This window comes from Phyllostomus discolor, chromosome 14 (genome assembly GCF_004126475.2).
Source record: "Phyllostomus discolor isolate MPI-MPIP mPhyDis1 chromosome 14, mPhyDis1.pri.v3, whole genome shotgun sequence".
Taxonomy (NCBI): domain Eukaryota; kingdom Metazoa; phylum Chordata; class Mammalia; order Chiroptera; family Phyllostomidae; genus Phyllostomus; species Phyllostomus discolor.
In genome coordinates, this window is record NC_040916.2 from 27,302,673 (window position 1) to 27,322,626 (window position 19,954).

Sequence of the window (19,954 nt, forward strand, 5' to 3'; positions counted from 1 at the left end):
TATAGTGCCCTGAAGGAGGAAGGGTGGGGGAAGGGTTTTGGGGGGAACATCTGGCACAAACTGGACCCCGGGCTCCCACACAGGGCACAAGGGCGAAAAGAGGGGCCCATGCGGGCAAGGTGCTGGACAGGGGGCGGAGCTTACGACCAAAAGGTCCCGTGGTATTCCCATGCAGGAATCGACCCCAAACTTCCGGGGCGCCAGGCAGGGATACTCGCCACCACACTAACAAACACCGCCGCGCAGGTGCTGGCGCCTCGCCACCCCGTGCGTTGAAGTCACCCAGCACGTGCACCACCCAATATCGAACCCACCACGTCCTCCAACAAAGCTGCCAGCGAGAGCGAGCCTGAGAGCCTGAGACCCTGACACCGCCCCAGCCTGTCCCCGCCCCCACCCCAGCAAAGGTGGCCCTGAAAACGCCGAGGGCGCTCTGCCTCTGGCCTCCAATGCGGGGGCGACGTCAGGACCAAGAGGACTGAGAGAGCAAGCGGGTCCGCCAGGAGTAGCAGGTGGGCGCGCATCGTGCCGCGGCGCAGGATGGAAGAGAGGCCGTGGGCACCGGGGACAGCCTCCTGACCAGAGCGACGGCGGTCGATAGCGCCGGCGTTCACCTCCGGTCCCAGACAGATGAGCCGGGACGCTTCCAACGTGGGGTCAGGATGGCCGAGCGGTCTAAGGCGCTGCGTTCAGGTCGCAGTCTCCCCTGGAGGCGTGGGTTCGAATCCCACTCCTGACAACTGTTTACCCTTTTGCTTGTTCCTGATTCGTCACTACATTCGTTGCAGCCATTTCTGGCCTCCCAGTCCGCTCCTGGCTGGCACCTTTGGGTTCTCTGCAACCTCCCGCCTCCACCTTCAACCCTCGGTTCTCCGCCAGGCACGCTAGGGACTTGGGGTTGCACCTGGGGTCGTTGAAGGGAACTTGGATGCTCAGCTGCTTCCTCCTCTCATGGCCTAACCTGCTTGGGATCTGGGTGCGGGCCAGGCTTAGTCCAGCTTCTGGCCTTCTCAGGCGACACTACCAGACTCAAGGCGGCCCTGGCAGGCCGAGAAGGGGCGGGATCCTCTTCCGTCATCCTCTCCCTTCCTACTCCCTGGGCCGGCCCTAGAACCTTTGACATGCAGGGAACCTGTTTCATACCTCGTGTCTGCCTCCCGCACAAAGGAAAGTGCTCTCGGAGGGGAATAACTAGTGGAGTGAACCTACAGACGTACGTCGTTGATGCATGGGTGGTTCAGTGGTAGAATTCTCGCCTGCCACGCGGGAGGCCCGGGTTCGATTCCCGGCCCATGCAGCCCACGTGACTTTTGATCCTTCTGCTAGACACTGGATTCAAAAGCCAAGCCTTTAGGCCCGAACAACCAGGCCATCACCCTGATAACTGATTTCACTACAGGGAGTGAACGCCACCTTGCACAACACACTGACTCTTCATCTTTTACCCCTTTCCTAGCTCCCTGGCTCCCCACAAACCCACACTCCCCAAATGGCACTGTGTTGCCAAAGTCACGACCCCCAATGTGGACCCTCTTAGCAGGTGCAGACAGAGCATCCACCTGCTGGGTCACAAGGTCAACACCGCGCACAAGTGGGAGCAAAATAATGCCACGGTCTCCCCAACGCACACCCCACCTGCCCTTCATCCTGCCCTGCAGCAACACTTTCCCAGCCCTGGCCGCTGCTCCACCATTAAAACCTCCACCCGAGACCCGGGGACGACCACCACCAGCACCAGCAGCAGCCCCGAGTCTGCCAGGACCACCCCCAGTCCCTCTGCCACCAACCCCGGCAGGCCCAGCCAACCCCACTCAACACCACCTGCAGCATCGCCACCTCCACCAGCATCACCAGCTGCCCCTCTCGTTGGCCCAGGTTCCACGGGGACACCCTGCCCTCCTTCTTGCACCTCCCACAGCTCACAGCCGACCCCCGAGTATGGAGTCATCTGGCCCTGTGCCCTCAGCCTCAACCAACCACACTCTCACCCCCAACAGGTGGACAAGGCCGGCAAGGAGCTGCCTATGGTGACAGACTCGGAGCTCCTGTGCTCATGATGGGGCTCCTTGGCACCGTGGACACGGCTGTGGACAGGGGGGTGCTCTCATAACGTTCTTGACACTTGGAGGCAGAATGGACAGCGCTGGGGGTGCAACTCGGGCCAGGAGTGCACGGGCCACCCATCTGCCTCCACCTCCTCCCACCTGCTTGGCCGCGGGTGTTCACGACCGGCCTCCCCTGTCTCTGCTGTCTGACGTGGGCCGCTGCCGGGGATCCCAGCTCCCCGGACGTGGCGTCCAGATTCCTTCTCACACCTCCGCCTGAGGGGCGCCATGGTCCCGCCCTCCACGCCCATCCCCACCGGAGAGCACCCGCCACTTGGAGGCCTCCATCACCAGCCCACCGGGGACGCGGCCTTGCGGACCGGACCGGGCACGTGGCAGCAAAGCCACCTCGGCGGCGGCAGGCAAAGGCCTCTGAGTGAGGCGCCGCGGGCTCCCGCAGGCGGCGGGACTTGCAGGTGTAGGTGTGGTTTCCAACACCACTGCCAGGCCCACCACTGCCGGGACTCCCTGCGGAAGGGGCGGCCTGTCCCGGTGCTGCTGGAATGTCCGAGCGAGTGCGTTGGCCAGGGCGGGAGACAAGCCGACCTAGGCCCTCGTGCTTGCGCATGTGGAAGGAGGGAGCACAGCGAGCCCGGGAGACGAAGGAGGGGAAACGCCAGGGGCTTCTCATGGGCTTCGCTAAAGGTTTGGACCCGAGGTGGTTACTTGGTAGGATTGTACCCTGACGTGAAGGGTGCCGGGGGAACTCTTTGGGGCCGAGGAGGCGATGAGGAAAACAGAGAGCCCAGGCTAAAAACCAGGTGTGGACGCTGTGGGGAGCTCAAGAGGCAGAGAGAAAACAAAGTAAAAACAAAACATGCTTCCCTGACCGGGAATCGAACCCGGGCCGCGGCGGTGAGAGCGCCGAATCCTAACCACTAGACCACCAGGGAGTAGTGAGCAGGAGAGCCAGGCGATCGGTTCTCCAGCACGCTGAGCCTCCAGGTCGCAGGCGCGGCACTCCCCGGCCGTGGCCCCTGCCTTTCAGGTTCAGCGGGGTCGCCCCTGTCCCCAGACGCGCCCTGACCTCCTCCTGCCTGCGATAACCTCAGAACACTGCGCGCTCCCTGTCTCCCACTCGCACGCCGCCGCGCGCCTGGCGTCTAGGGCTCCTGACTCCCAGGGTGCTCAGGGCCCAGGTTGCAGGCCCCAGGGCCCGCCAGCACCCGCACGCGCACAGGACACCATCCCCGCAGAAGAGCAGCCCTCTGCGTCGGCCGGGAATCCAATCCCAGTTACCACGTCGCCTCGCTCGCCACGCAGCTCTGCGCTGTCACATCCTCCACTTACCGCGCCGCTGCCCCGCGCCGCTGCCCACCCCTGCTGGCCAGAACGCCTCTCGGGGGTGCTCTGGCTGCCCAGCTCGTCCTGGTCCCTTGGCTCCACGCCGCAACCGACTCAGGATGCGCAACAGGAATAAAAGCCCATCTGGTGAAGCTGCTGGACAGAAAGGGAGATGGCGAGCAAAAAGTTGCACCACCTCCCCGTCGGGGAATCGAACCCCGGTCTCCCGCGTGACAGGCGGGGATACTCACCACTATACTAACGAGGACGGCCTTGGCGAGCGCTTGCCTTCGACGCACCTGTGGCCGACTGCCTAGGCCTGCACCTGTCCTGGACGTTCTGTGCAAGTCAGGTGTCCGGCTCGCGCTCAGCCTGACGTCGAACCGGCCGGGTCCTCCAACAAAGCAGCGGGCGAGCGGGAGCCTGTCCCCGACCCCACCCCGACAGGGGTGGCGCTGAAAACTCCAGTGCCTCCAGCGCGGGCGTCGCGCCAAGACCAAGAGGCCCGAGAGGGCAAGTGAAGCCTCCAGGAGGAGCAGGTGGGCGCGCACCGTGCCGCGAGGTCGCGTGAGAGCCCGGTCGGTGGAACGCTGGTTGACAGGCAGGTCAGGATGGCCGAGCGGTCTAAGGCGCTGCGTTCAGGTCGCAGTCTCCCCTGGAGGCGTGGGTTCGAATCCCACTCCTGACAGTAATCCGACCTTTTGGTTCCACAAGCAAAAGCATGTGTCCAACCCCTATTCATGCACATTGCTGCGCTTTCCCACCTTAGGGTTGGTATCTGCCTGGCACCCTTTGAGCCTCCGCAAACTCTGGCCTGCCGACTGACAGCCAGCCAGAGCCCAGTGGCATGCGCCAGCCCCCTTCCAAAGGGCTTCTGAGCCAACACTTCCTTCTTGCCTCGCAACCCACGCACCGGAGCGGGAGTGACTGTTTCTCCCTATGCTGTCACATTGTAGGTCTTCCCTTCTGTATAGACGTTTGGGGGTACCGACTCGGCATTTCCACCCCCTTCTCCGTTCTTAGAGAGACCCTGAATCTGTCAGCCGTAGGTTTTGAGCGGGATGCACTGCTGACTTCAGGAGAAAACCTGAAGTGGTAAACTAAGCAACACATCCTGCCTCCTTTGCCCGTTCCGTAATGAGCTCTGGGAGAAAGAAACATCTTTTCCTGCAGGACATGAATCGGGGAGCCCGTAGTCCAACTCGCTGATGGCATTTTGAAAACATAGAGTGGACAGCCCGCTCAGAAATGGAGTCCACATTGAGGGAAGAAGGACCAAGAGAAAGAATATAATTTGGGGGGGACTGGATCAAGACTTGCCTGAAACCCAGATTTACCGAGGAATGTGAGGTCATGTTTCCCCTAGGTATTTAAGCCACCTTACGGATTTTCTGTTAAAGCTGCTCCACCTGGTAGATTCTCTACCATTCGCCGAGAACCCAGTCTGCTGGCATTTCTGATGTCCCTCGAGTTCTGCACGGGCTCAGCCCACGTCATCTCGGCCCCGCGTTCTCTCCTGTGGCTCCCACGCCCTCTCCTGGGCTTAGTCACCCGACGCCCACTCTCTCCTCTGGGCTCCTGCCAGGTCCCAGCTCCCGGGACAGTCGGCCAGGGCAGCGCCCTTCGAGGGGTCCCCTAGGCACTGGCCTCACCCAACAACTGGCTTTAGTGGTTCCCTCATCCTCTCTTCTGCTTTTCCTGATGGCTTTGTCACCTGTTTCGTCCCCAAACTGTGTCCACTCCCTGCCTCCGCAACAATTTCCCGCCACGCCATTCAGAAAAGGAGGTCATGACCTCTGCTGTCCTTTCCCACGGGGTGTTCGGGGTCCTGAACACCGTCCACGAGGCCTCGCACGCCCCGCCGGGTGCCAGCCCCCCGCTCGGGCCTCCGCAGCCGGTAGCGTCCACCCCTCCTGCGTCCTCGGACACCAAGGCCAGTGCCCCTGGGACCCTGTGTAACCTGCCGTGAACTCAGGTCAGAATCACTCCGCTCCGTCTCTTCGTCGTTACACGTTTTCTGTTTTTGTCTTTACACGTTTCAGACCACCTCCAACACTTCCGTCCGTCGTTGCAGCGTTGGACGAAGGGCGGGAAGGGGAGACCTCGGTCTGCTCCGCCCGCCCGCGCGCGCAGGGAACACCCGGGCCCCTCCCGGCGGCGCGCCACCGGGGTCGCCGAGCGCGGGGCGCCTCCCCCACCCCCGGCAACGCTCTAACGGCGGGGGGCGGGGAGGGGCCGCGATCCGTGACGGAGACTCCCCGGGAAGAAGGGCGTAGGGAGGAGAAAAGGGAGGTTTCCTCGACTCGAGTCTCCCGCTGTAAGTGCCGGCCCACGGCGTAGCGTTTCTGTTTCAAACCGGAGCCCGCGCTCCGACAGGAGACCCGGCCCGGGTCTCCTGCTGCCTGGCGGCGGGAACCACGCTCCCCGCCAGGTCCCCGCCCCGCCGCTCCGGGGGTGCGGCAGGAGAGCGTCCTAGGGCCAGGGCCGGGCGGGCGAGGTGGCGGGACGCGGGGACGCGGCGGCGCGCGCGTCAAGAGCGCTCTTTGCGGCGCAAACTCCCGGCGGTTTCCGTAGTGTAGTGGTTATCACGTTCGCCTCACACGCGAAAGGTCCCCGGTTCGAAACCGGGCGGAAACAGCAGGCAGTCTTTTTTTTTTTGCCCGCGCCTGGGGCTCTAGTCGTCTTTTCCCGCCCCGGGAAGGGGACGCGCGCTGCGCGGCTGAAGGAACGGTCAGCGGTTCCGCCTGGACCCTGAGGACCAAGGTCTGGTTCGGGGCCGCGTCCTCCAAGGCGGGTGGCTCTGGCGTCCCGCCCCTCCGCGCGGCCGCCGCCGCCTCGCCCGCCTGCTCTGCCTCCTGCGGCCGCTCAGGGCGCCGCCACCCGCCCCGCCCCGCCCCGCGCTCCCCGCGTCCTCGCGGTCCGTCCCACCCGGAGCCCTGAAGCCTCTGGTCCTAAACCAGGTGGGCGCAACGGACACTTCCTTCCCATTAAAAAGCTATTCTCGCAACCCAGCCCCGCCCCGCGCCCCAAACCGTGGGCCAGCCCCGAACGGACGCCTCTCCTAAGAAGGCAGGGGGACCGCACGGAGGCATCCATCGCCATCCGCGTGTCCGGCACGGCAGGTGGCCCGGGACACACGCTGCCGGCGGGGACGGAAAACGGCCCGGCCGAACGACCACAGGGCGACCTCGCCACTCCCCTCCCAGGCGCTTGCCCGGAGACCGCAAAGCTCAGGCCGTCAACAGCCTGCGCGCCGGGCGGCTTCGGGCGCGCTTGAGCCCGAAGCTGGAAACAGCCCCAGTAGCAACCAGCAGGTGGAGATAAACGTGGTCTGTCCATACGGTGGGATAGTACACAGAAGGAAAAAACAAACAAACAAACAAACTGTTGATTCGCAGGAATCTCAGAATAGTTACGTTGAGTGAAGGAAGCCCAACCGAAAAAGAGTGCTATATGACTCCATTTATATAAAATTACAGAAAGTGGACACTAAGAAAACAGATCAGAGGCTGCTTGGTACGGGGAAGAGAATGGCAGTTTGGATTATAAAGGGGCCCCCAAATCTGGGGTAGGTGACGGATTTGTGCATCATCTTAATTGTCTCGGGGCTGCAGCACGCTTCCATGGGCTCCTAGGCGCGCGGACCTTCGTGGGCCCCTCCTGTCATAAAAGCTTTTCAAATATTAAAAATATTTAAATATATGAATATAAAACATTTTACAACTACATTGGTATAAATGTTAATATATAAAATTTCTTCTTTGATATAAAGTTTTATTATTTTCTTTGAATTTAAAGGACTTTTTTAAAAAATTAAAGGATTTTGAATTTAAAACAAACTAAAACATTTCCACAGGTGTTAACTGACAGTCCTCAAGAGGGAGGATGGCTTCACAGGTCTCTCCATGTGTCAAAACTTAACCACTTGTACATTTTTTTAAAAAGTTTTATTTGTTGATTTCAGAGAGGGAGAGGCCTCCGTTTGTTGTTCCACTTACTTGTGCACTCACTAGTTGACTCTTGCATGGGGCCTGACCAGATCGAACCCACAGCCTTGGTGTACTGGGATGGTGCCCTGACCAGCTAAGCTACCTGGCCAGTGCCTGTATATTTGAAATATGTCCAGTATGTCATATGTCAGTTATGCTTTATTATAGCTTTGAAAAACTGTTTTAGTATTTCTCAGAAAAAAATAATTTGAGGCCTGTTCTGGATACTCATACACATACACATTTTTAAGTTTCTTATTAAGATGTTTGTTTCTATTACAACAAAAATATATATACTCACAGTATTAAATAATATAGGGGTGAACCTCAGGTACAGTGTTAATCTCAATTCACTGCCCTCTATGCATGGAGGGTACAAGACTCTTGCTTTATTTTGGTCTTAATTTATTATTTTATTTTATCCCTATCTTCTGTGCCCATTCCCTCTCCAGTGTGTTTGATATGTATCTTGTTTGTATCTCTGTAAAATGTGCAGTTATTTTGTGTGTAATTGTTTCTTAATTTTGTCTCTTTTTCACACAGCACTGAGACTTCATGCTCTCCCCATATTGCTGTGTGCATGTTTAGTCTTCTGTCTCTAACTGCTGTGAGCAATTTCATAGTGTGCACCCACCCATGTTACTTTTCTTTGCCCCGAGATGGATACCAGGTTGTCACTCCCTCCCTCCTGTGACAAACAATGCCACTATCTATTCCTTATTAAACAACTACTTACAGAGTGTCGACTGTGTGCCAGGTGCTGTTCTAACCTCTGGGGATTCCGTAGCTAAAGGACAGACCAAAACAAATCCCTGTCTGGACTTGACATTCTGGTGGCTGCAGCAGAGAATAACACAATAAAATGCGTACTGCACTGTGTTCGAGGATGTTAAGCACTAAGGAGAAATAAGAATGTCTGGGGGAGCAGATGATCATGTTTTAGGGTGGCCCCGGAAGGGAAAGTGAAGCCCCTGAGCTTACTTTTGAGTGAAAACCGGAAAGGAGGGAGGAGAGAATTGGCTATGTAGCTAGCTATCTTGGGGATAGGCTTCCAGGCTGAGGGGCAGCAAGTGCCCAGGCCCGTGGCGGGAGTTAGCTGTTGTGTTCCAGAAATGGCAAAAGGCGCTGGTGGCTGGATAAGAAGGAGCTGGGGAAGGTACCTGGTAGGGCATGTCAGGAATTTGCCTGTCACTGTGCATGGGATGGGAGCCTGAAAAAATGCATTTTCCTGTAAGGAAGAACAGAGATGCCAAAGCGGAGCAGAGAATGCATGAGACTTCCAAGAAACTGGTGAGGCGGCTGCTTCGGGCAAAGGGAGTGGAAAGGGGGTGCAGTGAGCTGGAAACACGTTTCCATGCACGTCCTTTCTTAAGGTTTGAGTGTATTTTTATTACGTCCCGATAGTACTTTCCCAAAAAAAAACATCAAAAGCTTTTAAAATGTAAAAGAAACCACGAAGAATAAATAGAAAAAGAAGTGTGAGCGATCTGACTCAGTGCAACACAACTTCAACTTTTCTGTCTGGTTACGTCAATTCGAGTACATTTTTATTGCAAAGACAAAATCTGAACACGGCAATGCGCATTTTCCCAAAATCATTCGTCACAGGGATTCCTTTCATATTCCCTGGGGCGCTGGGGTTACAGCCGTCACGCCTAAACGGCAACCACCGCCCCGCCCCGCCCCGCCCCGCCCCGCCCGCGGGCTCCGCCAGGGCCACGCCAGCCCCGCCCACAGGCACTCGGGTCCCGCCCACATCCCCGCCAGGCCCCGCCCACAGGCACTCGGGCCCCGCCCGCCGCCCCGGCCCCGCTCCTGGCCTTGACCGCGGGGTCCGGAGCCTCCGAGTAAGTCGGGCCTGTCAGGACCGGAAGCGGGGCAGGGCCGGTCTCGGTTCCGGACACTGAATGGCGCAAGGACCCGGTCCGGTCCAGGCACCCGCGGGATGGAGCGGGGCAGAGCACGGGGCGTGGCGGGGGGCGGAGCAGGGGCGCAGGGGGGCCGCGCCTGCGGGTGCCCGCGGCCTGACTCCGCGCCCCGGCTGCTCCGAGTCCGCTCTCCTCGTTCCGACCGAAAGGACGAGCCGCCCGGGACCGTCCCGGCCCGCGGAGGCCAGCGGCGCTCCTGGGGGCTCTGCTGCGCTAACGCGCGCTTTCCGGCGCCTGCGGCTCGTCACTCTGCGAGGGACTGACTGACGGCGCGCGTTAGCAGCCCCACGCGGGGCAACAGTCTCGCGCCCGAACGCCAACCTTACGGAGGCCCCGGGGCAGGGGTGCAGCTGGACCCCCACCAGGGCCAGCGACCCTGACTGTGCACACACCCCTTTCCAACGGAGCGTCCCGCGAGACCAGCCCCACAAAGTTCGCACTTGGCCTGGACGTCCTGGGAGGGGCAGCTGCGAGGGGCAAGTCCAGCAAGGCGGTGTGAGCGCCGCCTCCCGGGGGCGAGGGGTACCGCCTGCGGAGAGGCGGCGGGGCAACTACGCAGGAGGTGCGTGGGGGCGCCCTTTGGCAAACACAGTTGCTCTTCCCAACACCCCTGGCCGGAAGCTCCCAAATATCGCAATGATTCCCTGAAGGGGGGCCGTGCGGGAAGGGGGCTGAGCCTCCCACTCCCGAGGGAATGGGTAAAAGATGCCCTATGACTGGGAGGTGAGCAGTCATCTGTCTACTGCAGCCCGGTGGGGGGATGGGGAGAAGAAGGGTCCTGAACAGGTTTAACTCCCATCTCCTTCCAAGGGAAGACAGGCAAGAGCAAAACTAAGGGGGACCACGTCAGCCTAAAAAGTTCTGTGCACAGCAAACCAACAAAATGAAGAGGCAGCCCACTGGGTGGGAGAAAATGTTATAAATCATTTACCTGATAAACGGTTAATATCCAAAATACTCATATATAAAGAGCTCATACGACTCAATAGCAAAAAAAAAATAATCCAATTAAAATGTGAACCAGGGATCTGAGTAGACATTTTTCTAAAGAAGATCTCTGCAGATGGCCAACATGAAAAGCTGCTCAACATTATTACTCAGCAGAGAAATGCAAATCAAAACCACAATGAGATACCGTCTCACACTTGTTAGCGTGCCTATTGTCGACAAGGCAAGAAATAATAAGTATCAGGCAGGATGTGGAGAAACAAGGACCCTCGTGCGCTGTTCGTGGGACTGTGAGTTGGGACAGCCTCTGTGGAAAACAGTGTGAAGGCTCCTCAAAAAAAAATTAAAAATAGAACTACCCACTGTGATCCAGCAAGTCCCACTTTGGGGTGTTTATCCAAAGAAAAGCACTATTTCAAAAAGATACACGCACCCCAGGTTCATTGAAGCATTAGTTACAACAGCCAAGACCTAGAAACAACCTAAGCATCTATCGACAGATGAATGGATAAAAAAGATGTGCCACACACCACGGAATACTATCAATCCGTTAAAAAGAATAAAATCTTGCCTTTTCTGACAGCATGGATGGAACTTGAGGGCATTAGTGAGGGCTGAGTGAAAAAAGCTGGAGAAAGACAAATACCATTCAATCCCACGATGCAAGAAGTTAGCTTTTATAGGATCAGAAAATGAACTTAGGAAACCAGGCTGTTTTTAGTGATCACTGCTTTTTGTCTTCTTACTGAAAACTGCAAAGAAGGTCAGAGACGCACGCTGAGGCAGCAGCCCTCCGAGGCCCACCCTAAAGGCTCCCCCGTAGAAGGGGTCCTCCACCGCAGAAACCGGGTGAGACCCAGGGGGCCCAGGACACAGGGTCTCTCTCCTCACTCCCCCGAGAGGCCACTGTGGACGTAGGCTGGTCAGTCTCTGGCGGCCCCTACCAGCACCTCCCCTCGCCGCCGTCTGATGTCAGTGGTCAGCGAGACAGGGAGAGGCCTGTGTGCTGGGAGGGAGGCCTGGACTCGCCCCCTGCGGCCGGGTCTGGCTCAGGCGAGTCCGACTTCCTCCCTGCCCAGCACCATTTCTCCCCAGGGTTTCCCCTTAAGCCTTGAGGGGAGCTATTCCCCGGGGCACACAGGGATGTGGCGTGTTTATGGCCTCTTGCTGGCCAGAGGTCGTGGGAACCCTCCGCTAAGAGGAAGCTGGAGTTTCTTCCAGATGCTGAGCTGAGCAACCCAGACCTTCCTGGCCCTGAGGGCTTCTCAGACCTCTCTTCCCCCATTTCCTTCTAAAGCTTGACGGTCGCTGACTCTGCTGTCCCATTGCTCACCGTCTTCCCCCACGTCCTCCCGGTGACTCGAGTGCCCGAGTGACCGAAAGGTGTGGGTGTGGCCGCAGCAGACAACGTGCAGAAGGGTTATCTTCCTGTGTGGGGCAGCTGTGAGGAGCCGGTTCCGAAACCACCCTCCGCTAGAGGGAGACTGGGTCTCAAGAAAGAAAACGACAGGAAATGCGTGACGTTCACTTCTTTATATAGCGTTTGTATTGTAGCCAACTACCTCTTAAAAAAAAACTTCTGAAAATAATGAATAATGAGAGTTTACTCATTTTTTTAATTTTAGGAACTGCTTTTCTTTTGTAATTGTGTGAGATGTTTGTGTGGTTCCAAAATCAACTCTGTAAAACGAGGCACATTCACAGAAGTTTATTTTCTACCCCACCCTTCCCACCTTCTCTCTTCTCTCCCCTGGAAGGTAATTGCTGTTTAATTATACCATTTAATTTTCCATCACTTTTATATTAGAAATACACATATTTGCATCTCCTTTTTGATAAACAGCAGCATGCTATTCGCATGCCATACACCTTGCTTTATTCACTCACAAGTATGTCTTGAGGAAGACTCCATGGTGGCGTATTTCCCACTGATTCCGAAAGCTGCCCAATACTCCGTAGTGTGGAAGGGGCTCTGTCGCTGCTGCAGGCAAAGCTGTGTTTAGCAGTGCCCCCCTCTCTTCGTAGTTGTGCCCGAGTATCTTTGGGACCGATTTCCGCCAGTGGGATTGCCTCACTGCTGATCGGTCCAGCTGGAGATCGCCAGGTTCCCCGCCGAGGAGTTTCTGCCATTTCTCAGCTCCTCGTGCGGCCTGCTGGGCTGCTTGTTTGCTCAAAGCCTGGGCAAGTCTCAGGAGTCCTGGTTTGCATTGTTTAAAGAACTTACGAGCAATGCTGAACCTCTCTTCATACGGTCAACAGCACTTGTTCTCTCTCTGTGGTGTGTCTGACTATATATCTAGCCCAGTTTTCCGTAAGGTTATTAGTCTTTTTCTTCTGTATTTTAGAAGCTTTTTGAAAACCAGAAATATCAATACTTTGTAACAGAATTTTAACTTATTTTTCTCAGTTGCCTTTTTGCTTTTTGTTGTTGTTGTATTAAAACGCATTAATCTGCATCTGTGGATATAATCATGCTTTCTTTCACCTTGGATCAATTAGTATGATAGATTACACTAATGGACTTCCTAATGTGACCATCCATCCTTGCACTCACCACTTGGTTGTAATTTTTTTAAACTGGAAGATCGAATTGCCTTTATTAAGCAGTTTACAAACTGGACAGCATCCCACTGAGCAACTAGAAGGGCGTTCCCTTAATTTTTTTAACATGCCATTGGATACATTTTTGCATCAGTGTTAGTAAATGAAATTCGACTACAGTACTTTTTGGCTCTAGTCTTTGTCACAGTTCCAAAGGGCAGAGCTGGGACTCAATATCACACCTCTTTCACAACATGGATTTGGGAGTCTTCCTTCCTCTGCCTGCTCCAGAATGATTTCGTAAGTTAAAATTTTCTTTTGCAAAGTTTGATAGAATCCTCTAGTGTGACTATCTGGGTCTGTTTTGTTCTGTGGGGAACTCCAGTTCTTTTATGTTAAATGGTCTATTTAGACTTTCTTTCTCCCTAGGGGTCAATTTTGTTAAATTGCTTTTCTCCAAAATTATCCATTTAATGTAGATTTTCAAATATATTTACATGGAATATCTTTACTATTTTCTCTTGTGTCTCTTTATTTCTAATTTCATGTATTGTGCTGCCTCCCTTTTTCTTGAGTAGTTTAGCTATGAATTTTATTTTCTCAAAGAAAGTTTATTTATCCATGCTATTTTTGTTGTTGTTTTCAAACCCCACTAATCTCTATCCTCCTTTCTACTACTTTCTTCCTTCTGCTGCCATTGGGTTTACCTTTTTGCCCCTAGTTTTTTTAGTATGTTTATTCACTTATTTTACCTTCTCTCATACAGGTATTTAATACTATAAACCTTTCTACAATAGCTGTTTAAGCTATTTCCCATAGATTCTGGTTTTCATTACTATTTTCAGAAAACTCTATTTGAATTTTCCCTTTGACCCAGGAGTAAAATCCATGTTTTTACATTTCTCCTCTTCCCCTCTCCCCTTTTAAACATACCTTCTGGATTTGGGGAGAGTTTGTCTTTCGTTCTAATGGTCGTCGCCTTTATGCTAATACTTTTATGCAATGCGCACGCCTCTCTTTTGGGCTATCGTCCACTTGAGCATGTGTGAGGACAGAACAAGTGTGTGCATACACACTGGTCTCTGCCCACCCTCCACCTTCTTGGCAGAGAGCGCCTGAAACTGTCGCCATTTCCTGGAGATAGACTTGTCTTTGTTCTAACGAGGTGACTCTGGGTGGCTCCTGGATAGGGGCTGGTCCCCGGAAGGGCCAGGACATGGTTAGAAACGTGGAGTTTTTCAGTCCCAACCCCCTGTCCCATCCTCCAGAGTGGAGAGGGAAGCTGGACATGGAGTGAATGACCCATATGCCTGTATGATGAAGCTGCGAGTGCAGGGTTCTGAGAGCTTCCGGGTGAGTGGACGGCGCGGGTGGAGGCCCTGGCCCCTCCCCACAGTCCCCGCCCTCAGCGTCTCTCCCACCTGGACGTACACCTGTATCAGTAAGTTCTTCTGCAAACGGTAAGTTAGGTGTTTCCCTGAGCTTTGTGAGCTGCCCTAGCAGATCAGTTGGCCCCGAGGAGGGGGTCGTGGGAACCGGTGGGAAGCACAGGTGACACCTGGACTTACATCTGAGGTGGAGGCCACCTTATGGGACTGAGCCCTTAACTGGTGGGACCGGCTGCTCTCTCCAGGGGTCAGAATTGAGCTAAGTGGTGTCACAGGATGGCCTGGTGCGAGGAGGACCCCACACCTGGTGCTGGGGGTGTTGTGTGTGGCAGTGCGACGGGGAGAAGCACAGGAGGGGCTGGGGGTTTCCCGTACAGAACCCCAGGGAAACGGTCCAGGAACCCCAGCGCCCCGCCGGGGGCCTGGCCCCGCACCCACCCCGGGGCGGGGCCCTTCCGTCCCTGCTAACACCCGTTTCTGACAGCAGGGCGCATTCTGCTCTCCCCACTCCCCCCCTGCCCGCCCCTCGCTGGCGGCTGCGCTTGACGCACAGGGGCCAAGAAACCTGGCAACAAACAAACACCCATGTGCGTGCCGATACTGTATTTCGTACAGCACGAAACAACAGTATCTATTTCCAGGCTCCGTGGCCACCCCGTAATTGCACAATTCCGAAGCACACAGCTGCCACATGCCACACGGTTTCCATTATACCATCTATGCGCAGTCACGCAAGCAAGCCTAAGTTCACCGTCACTGCTAGGGAGAGACACTGATGTCCGTCCAGCAGTTCCCGGTGACTGCAGCTTGTCCTCTAGACTCCTCAGGAAGCGTCATCAAGAACACTTTCCTGGTCCCTGGCTGGCGTAGCTCAGTGGATTGAGCGCGGGCTGCAAACCAAAGTGTCGCAGGTTCAATTCCCAGTCAGGGCACATGCCTGGGTTGCAGGCCACGGCCCCCAGCAACCGCACACTGATGTCTCTCTCTCTCTCTCTCTCTCCCACCCTTCCCTCTCTGAAAATAAATAAATAAAATCTTAAAAAAAAAACCAGAATCTGAAAATTAGGTATATAAAAAAAAAAAAAATGAACACTTTCCTGGCTCTGCCCAGGTAGCTGAGTTGGTTAGAGCATCAAACACCAAGGTTGCGGGTTCGATCCCCGGTCAGGGCACATACAAGCAGCAACCAATGAATATATCAATAAATGTAATAATAAATCCATGTTTCTTGCGTGCTCTCCCTCTCCCTTCTTCTCTGAATCAATAAGTAATTTTTTTAAAGAATTATTTTTCTTTTATGGGGCACGGAGTGGGGGTCTCCACTCCAAGAGAGGGAGGTCTGTGCCCTCACAGGAAATGGCAGGCCAGACGTCTGTCATGTGTCGTGTGGCAGTGCCCACAGGTCCGCCCCGGCACCACCCAGGCTTCTGTGGCCGTGCTCCTGGGGCCCAGCCCCAGCTGCCCACCTGCTGCATCCGGCCGGCAACGCACCTTCCCTTCCAGAGAAGGGCGGAGGACAGGGAGCCCCTGACCACCACGGAAAACTTATGCTCCTCCTTCTGGGGCAGATCTTGGGTCAAGCCCCTTTGGAAACATCGCCCCTCGTTATGGTGCTGGAAGACGCAGCCGCGGACCCTAGAATCAGGTCTCAGGGGCGGCGCCCACTGAGCTGTGCCGGCGCTGGGGCTGTCACGGAGGCAGGACCCCAGTCAGAGACGCCCTGGCAGTTGTCGGCAGCAGTGAGTTGGGCCAGAAAAGAAGGCAGGGCCGCACCTCGGCCGAGTTCCCGGTGCGCATTTCCTCTCCACTTCCAGGGAAAAGGTGGGGGCGGCAGCGGCGTCCCGGGAGACAGGAATCAGGGAGGAGCCCCCCCCCCCCCCCCCGGGAAAAGCGCCCCGTTGAGAGGCGGGCCTCCGTGGTTGCCAGGCAACCACGGTAAACAGCCGAAGTCGCAGGACCATGGCCAACTACAGCGCCAACCAGGTGAGCGCCCTGTCCCTGTTTCTCTGCCGGGTTTAGTTTTGCCTTCAAGAGTCTGCCCTGCGGCTGGACCCCGCGGGCAGGCAGGGTGGGGCGAGGCCGTACCGGGCAGGGGGCCCAGGGTCCGCGGGAGGCGACCCCGGCTGGTTGTGGGGTCTGAACCAGAGGGCGGCCGGCTTTCCCCAGAGGGCCAGGGCCTAAAGGGTTTGGGCTTTGTGGCCGGGAGTATCACGTTAGTGACAGAAAATACAACTTTCAAAATATAACAACTGAGTGCAACTTTTTTACAACACTAATGAAAAGAACAGAATTCTTTTGGGAGAAACATTTTGCTTAATTGGGACACAAAGCTACCGTTCCCTTTTAGCAAATCAACTGCAAATGTTCATCTATGAAAACCATTCATGGCTTCTCAGGTGGTCCCAAGGCACACAGGGCGGACCCAGCCCACGGCCCCAGTTTGCTGACCACCGGTCTGAGGCAAGAGTTGTCCAATAAAAAGACTGTGAATCACAAATGCAATTTTAATTTTCTAGTAGCTACATACAACTTTTTACATTAGATATTTCATTTAGCCCAATAAACCTAAAATATTACTTCAACATTTAATCGACTGATTTTATTTAGAGAGAGGGGAAGGGAGAGAGAGGGAAACACAGCTGTGTGAGGTACACGTCAACTGGTTGCCTCTCAAACACCCCTCACTGGGGGACTGGCCCCACGGGCCCTGGCTGGGAATCGAACCAGCAACCTTTCCATTCACAGGCCAGCACTCAATCCACTGAGCCACACCAGCCAGGGCTTAATGAATATTTTAAGACTTGTAATAGGATGTTTTACATTTCCTTCTTTGTACTGAGTCCTTAGAATCTGGTGTATTCGATATTTATAAAGCACCTCCGTTTGGACTGCCACATTTCAAGTGCCCAACGGTGGCCGTGGGTGGCTGGAGGGTGCATACGGGACCCAAACACACTTAGACCAAACACACGACGTCCTCGCTAAAGCCTTGCTCAGCTGTCCAGGCCTGTGGCCCTCACAGCTAAAGACCTGAGTCCCCTCATCGTCCCCTGGGCTTGGGGTTTGGGGGCCTCACAGTGACGCTCGGCTCTCTCCACAGTATGAAAAAGCCTTCTCAGCCAAGTACCTGCAGAACTGGTCTCCTGCCAGGCCAACCAAGGAGGTAATCCCTCCCGCTCAGCTCCGCGCCCCCAGGCCAGGTTCTGGCTGTGCTCGGTGCTGCGTGGTCCGCCCCCCCCCACCCTCCCCCCCCTCAGCCCTACCTGGAGCCCTCAGCTACCGCTTCCCAGCCCGTTCCCCCAGCACTGCTCCCCCCACTTCCACCCCAGAGCATCCCGGCCCACGAGGGCTACACCCAGATCATCGCCAACGACCGTGGCCACCTGCTGCCTTCGGTGCCCCGCTCCAAGGTGAGACCCTCACCTCCATTCTCTCCAAGGCCCGAGGCAAGAGGGGGAGAGCCTCCTGCCGCCACAGTTCCTTCCAATTCACACTGCAACGCGAGTGCCCCAGGCCCCCAGCCAGTTCCCCCAGCAGGACAACCTGTATCGAGTGCCTGCCTGCAGGTGGCACTTACCCAGTGGTCACCCCGCCCAGTGCAGCCTCAGGACACAGGATCCGGCCAGCAAGGGTCAGCGGACAAAACAGGGTAACCTGTGCAGGGTGGGGGGATGCTTTCGGTCTTGTTTCATTTCTGCCCCACCCCAAAGGTAAGGACGGAAATAGGCGAACACAGGTCCTGCCAATGGGTCGGCTTCTGGGGGTGAGGACGTGTCTTCTTCCCCTTAGGCAAGCCCTTGGGGTTCCTTCATGGGCACCTGGCAGATGCCTCTGAGGATCCCCCCTGCCCGGGTGTCCCTGACGTCTCGTTCCGCTGCTGGTGCCGCCGCCCTCACCGCATGGATACAGAAGGATCCCGACTTCCTCAAGGCCTCCAACGGGCTGCGTCCAGAAATCCTGGGCAAGGTACCCACTCCTCCCGCTGCACCACGAACCCTCGGGTCTCAATTCCAACTGCAGGCACCTGTTATTCCACCGCTATTCCAGCAGGGGGCCCTCTGCCCCATCGTCTCCCCTGCCTAGTCCCGGGGTCTGAGGAACGTCCTACGCAGAGCGCAAAGCAGTGCTGATCCAAGCTCCTGGGGAGGTCCCTGGGCCAGCGACTCCACCTCTCCCGGGGAGATGGAGACTTAGGGTTCTGGGTGGGGTGAAGTGACCTTGGCCTGACCAGACTGTCTCCTGTCCCACCCCCTGCAGCCCGGGGACCCAGACAGTCGGAAGCAACCCCCGAACTCTGAAAAACAAGCATCAAATCCAGCCCCAAGTCCCGGCTCCCCAGCCCCACCCCCGAGCCCACACCCCTCTGCAGGCCACACCCCAGGCCCCCCAGGCCCCGTCTCTCCTGCGAGCCCCCTGGGGAGCCCCTGTGCATCCCCACCGGCAGGTGCTAGTCCAGATGCGGGGTGCCAGCCTGGGACTCCTGGAGGGGACCCCCTGAGGAAGCCTTTCTAGAGACAGAGCACAAGACCCCAGTCAGGGGAATTATGGGAATGAAGGCAAATTTGGAAAAGAAACATTGCTTGACTCTTAACTGACTTGGAACTTTCCCCTCCAGCTACGGCTGCCTCTCATCACCAGGAACAGGGAGGAGGGCTGGGGAAAGAGGGGGAACACCTGTCCAGGCCTGGTGGTGGGGGGACAGATGACAGGACCCGTCTGTCCCCGGATCCAGTGGGATCCATTCCAACAATGACCCAGGGGACGCCGGTCTGCACCACAGCACCCCCACCCCACCCTCGCCTGTCCCCTGGGCACGCCCGGGGCCAGCCAGGCATGGGTGCAGCAGAGCGTGCCTGCGTGCGGCACGGCAGGAGGGGGAGGGACCGGGGCCACAGCGGGAGACCCTCCCCTTGGCAAAGGGTCGCGTCCAGCGGCAGAGCACTGAGGGCAAGCCCATCTGTTGCAAAAGCAGAGGAGGCAGTGGTTTAGGACAGAACACAGACGTGACAACCGCCCAGCCCCCGGCCCCTGCCCCCCTCCCCTGCCCCCCTCCCCACCTCCAGCCTGCCTGGCGCTGCCCTGAGCCTGCACCTTCCCGGCGCTGGCTGTCGGGCCCCACGCCCTTGCCCAGCCTTTCCCACCCCAGTGCCAAGTGTGCCCCACGGACACTGCACCTCAGTCCCAGGACAAGCACTTAGGACGACCGGCCGGATGCTGACAGAGACCTCGCGGGGCCAGTCTAGCAGGACAGCGGCCAGGATCGTCCCTCAGCACCCAAGGCCGCTGTGCAGGCAGCAGGTCCCCAGCACAGGGCCACACCTGAGCAGGGCCCGCCCCCCGGGGCACCACTTAGTCGCCTCACCCCCCTCCTCTCCGCCCCATGGCTCTCCCCGCCCGGCCAACAGCACCACAGCAGCACCCCCCTGCACAGGATCTGGGGCCTGAAGGCCTGGGCCCTGAAAGCAACCAGTCTCCACATCGAGGTGGAGACCTTTGCCAGGCTGTCGCCAACCCCGCTCTTCCTCTCTCCTCCTCCTCCCTCCAAACCTTGGTCCTTAGCTCAGCTCTCAGTTCCGCCTCCCCTGCCCCCACTCCCTCCGGGCCCAGCTCCACGTGTGCGCTCAGTGGGAGCGGGAGCGGCCCAGCTCTCCCTGTCTGCCGTCTGTCTGTCCTTCTGTCCGTCCGTCCATCCATGACCTCCTTCCGTCGCTGAGGCTCCCGAGAGACAGGGACTCTCTGGCCCCCGAGTCTGAGCCCCCGAGCACCTCCCC

The 19,954-nt window shown here is 56.9% G+C and overlaps 1 protein-coding gene, 1 long non-coding RNA gene and 6 other non-coding genes across 11 annotated transcripts; 5 read left to right on the plus strand and 3 right to left on the minus strand.

Annotated features, from left to right (window-relative positions):
- The first annotated feature begins 656 nt into the window (after positions 1–656).
- TRNAL-CAG lies at positions 657–739 on the plus strand. The gene has a single exon. It is a non-coding gene; the product is annotated as a tRNA-Leu (tRNA).
- A 487-nt stretch (positions 740–1,226) lies between these two features.
- On the plus strand, positions 1,227–1,297 carry TRNAG-GCC. Its single transcript has one exon. It is a non-coding gene; the product is annotated as a tRNA-Gly (tRNA).
- A 1,629-nt stretch (positions 1,298–2,926) lies between these two features.
- On the minus strand, positions 2,927–2,998 carry TRNAE-CUC. The gene has a single exon. It is a non-coding gene; the product is annotated as a tRNA-Glu (tRNA).
- Positions 2,999–3,585: 587 nt separating this feature from the next.
- TRNAD-GUC lies at positions 3,586–3,657 on the minus strand. The gene has a single exon. It is a non-coding gene; the product is annotated as a tRNA-Asp (tRNA).
- Positions 3,658–3,994: 337 nt separating this feature from the next.
- TRNAL-CAG lies at positions 3,995–4,077 on the plus strand. Its single transcript has one exon. It is a non-coding gene; the product is annotated as a tRNA-Leu (tRNA).
- A 1,876-nt stretch (positions 4,078–5,953) lies between these two features.
- TRNAV-CAC lies at positions 5,954–6,026 on the plus strand. The gene has a single exon. It is a non-coding gene; the product is annotated as a tRNA-Val (tRNA).
- Positions 6,027–16,061: 10,035 nt separating this feature from the next.
- Positions 16,062–19,496, plus strand: CFAP126 (cilia and flagella associated protein 126). Of its 4 annotated transcripts, none has more exons than XM_036015824.1 (5): positions 16,062–16,166; positions 17,284–17,346; positions 17,513–17,683; positions 17,973–18,265; positions 19,482–19,496. In XM_036015824.1, coding segments are annotated over exons 1-5 (552 nt in total). In that variant the 5' UTR covers positions 16,062–16,142; the 3' UTR covers positions 19,483–19,496. The 4 variants fall into 4 exon arrangements, with proteins under 4 accessions (XP_035871717.1, XP_035871715.1, XP_035871716.1 ...); XM_036015822.1 differs by lacking the exon at positions 19,482–19,496 and adding an exon at positions 18,441–18,771 and having other exon boundaries at positions 17,973–18,149; XM_036015823.1 differs by lacking the exon at positions 19,482–19,496 and adding an exon at positions 18,441–18,771 and having other exon boundaries at positions 17,513–17,593; positions 17,973–18,149.
- LOC118498241 lies at positions 19,269–19,952 on the minus strand. Its single transcript, XR_004900767.1, has 2 exons — positions 19,603–19,952; positions 19,269–19,569 (listed from the first exon to the last, which is right to left on the minus strand). It is a non-coding gene; the product is annotated as an uncharacterized LOC118498241 (long non-coding RNA).
- Positions 19,953–19,954: the final 2 nt, after the last annotated feature.